The 1374-nt window shown below is 55.7% G+C and overlaps 1 protein-coding gene across 1 annotated transcript; it reads left to right on the top strand.

Moving 5' to 3' along the window:
* Positions 1–114: 114 nt before the first annotated feature.
* EMH_0072960 (uncharacterized protein) lies at positions 115–429 on the top strand (the record flags this gene model as incomplete). Its single annotated transcript, XM_013499272.1, has 1 exon — positions 115–429. The coding sequence occupies one exon, from the start codon at positions 115–117 to the stop codon at positions 427–429; it is 315 nt and encodes a 104-aa protein (XP_013354726.1).
* Between the last annotated feature and the right edge of the window lie 945 nt (positions 430–1374).

Here is a 1374-nt window from a genome sequence, read left to right as displayed (position 1 = left end):
AACAGAATAACAATTCACTCTCTGATCGAAGGGCTCGAGCAGCAGCAGCAAACGCAGCAGCAGCAGCAGCTGCTGCTGCTGCTCCTCACGTGTCTCCTTATATTCTCCTTTCTGATGTGGCGAGGCACGTCGAGACAGAGGGCTTCTTCTCTTACCCGGGAACGATATGGCCCCCCTGCTGAAACGCAGCAGCAGCGGCAGCAGCAGCAGCAGCAGCAGCAGCAAGCAGCAGACTGCAGCAGCAATGCGTACGCTGTCTTCTCCCTAAATAAGCCCATATTCAATCGACAAGGACTGCAGCAGCAGAAGCAACAGCAACCGCAGCAGCAGCAGCAGCAGCAACAGCAGCAGCACCCGCTGGAGAAGCAGCAGTTGCTGCTGTTGCTGCAGCTGCAGCTGCAGCTGGGGGGAATTTTCAAATATCTTTGAGCAGCAGCTAAACACTAAACCCTAGATCCCTCTAGGGTGTGATTAGGGTCTAGGGTTTTGGGATTAGGGTTTAGGGTTTAGGGTTTAGGGTTTAGGGTTTAAGGGTTTAAACTGCAGAGGCTGAGGGTCAATGGCCCCCCGTAGTCTCGGGGCTTTGTGAAGGTGGCAGCAGCACCAGTAAGGCAAACATTCCCTGCTGCAGCAGCGACAGCAGCAACAGCAGCAGCAACAGCAGCGACAGCAGCAGCAGCAGCAACAGCAGCAACAGCAGCAGCAGCAGCAGCAGCACCATGACCAACATTTGGCCCTCTAGTTGCTGATGGGTATTTATTGTTTCTTCAAAAATGAAGCACAGAAATAATCCAGCAACAACCGCAGCAGCAACTGCAGCAGCAGCAGCAGCTGCTGCAGCTGCTGCAGCAGCAGCTGCTGCAGCTGCTGCAGCTGCTGCAGCTGCTGTTGTTGTTCTTGCGGGCAGTATGGCCGCTGCAAAGAATACTGCAGTGAGACGTGACAGAACGCATGCACGGGGACGTTCAACCTGCTGCAGCAGCAGCAGCTGCTGCTGCTGCAGTTGCTGCATCAACAGCAGCAGCAGGAGGAGCAGCAGCAGCCCCAAGAAACGAGAAAACTGAGAAAGAGAACCAAAAGAAGCAGCTGAAGCCATGCAGTGCTGCTCGCGGGGGTGGGGGGCCCCCGTACCCTCCGGGGGCCCCCCGCCAGGCTGCTTGAGGGGGCCCCCTTGTACCCACAGGTGTATTGTGATTTCAATGGTTTATAAAAACTCAACAGGGGCCCCCTTCAGGGGCCCCCACAAAGTACCCTAGAGGCCTGAGGGCCCTCAGGCCTGGGGGAGTCCTATAATACTCTCCTACTATGGGTTTAGGGTTTAGGGTTTAGGGTTTAGGGTGTAGGGTTTGGTATTAGGGGCCCCTAAGGGGATCC

The sequence above is a fragment of the Eimeria mitis genome, genomic scaffold, assembly GCF_000499745.2.
Source record: "Eimeria mitis Houghton genomic scaffold, Emh_scaff4161, whole genome shotgun sequence".
Lineage (NCBI taxonomy): Eukaryota > Apicomplexa > Conoidasida > Eucoccidiorida > Eimeriidae > Eimeria > Eimeria mitis.
This window is presented reverse-complemented; position numbering and strand designations above follow the sequence as displayed.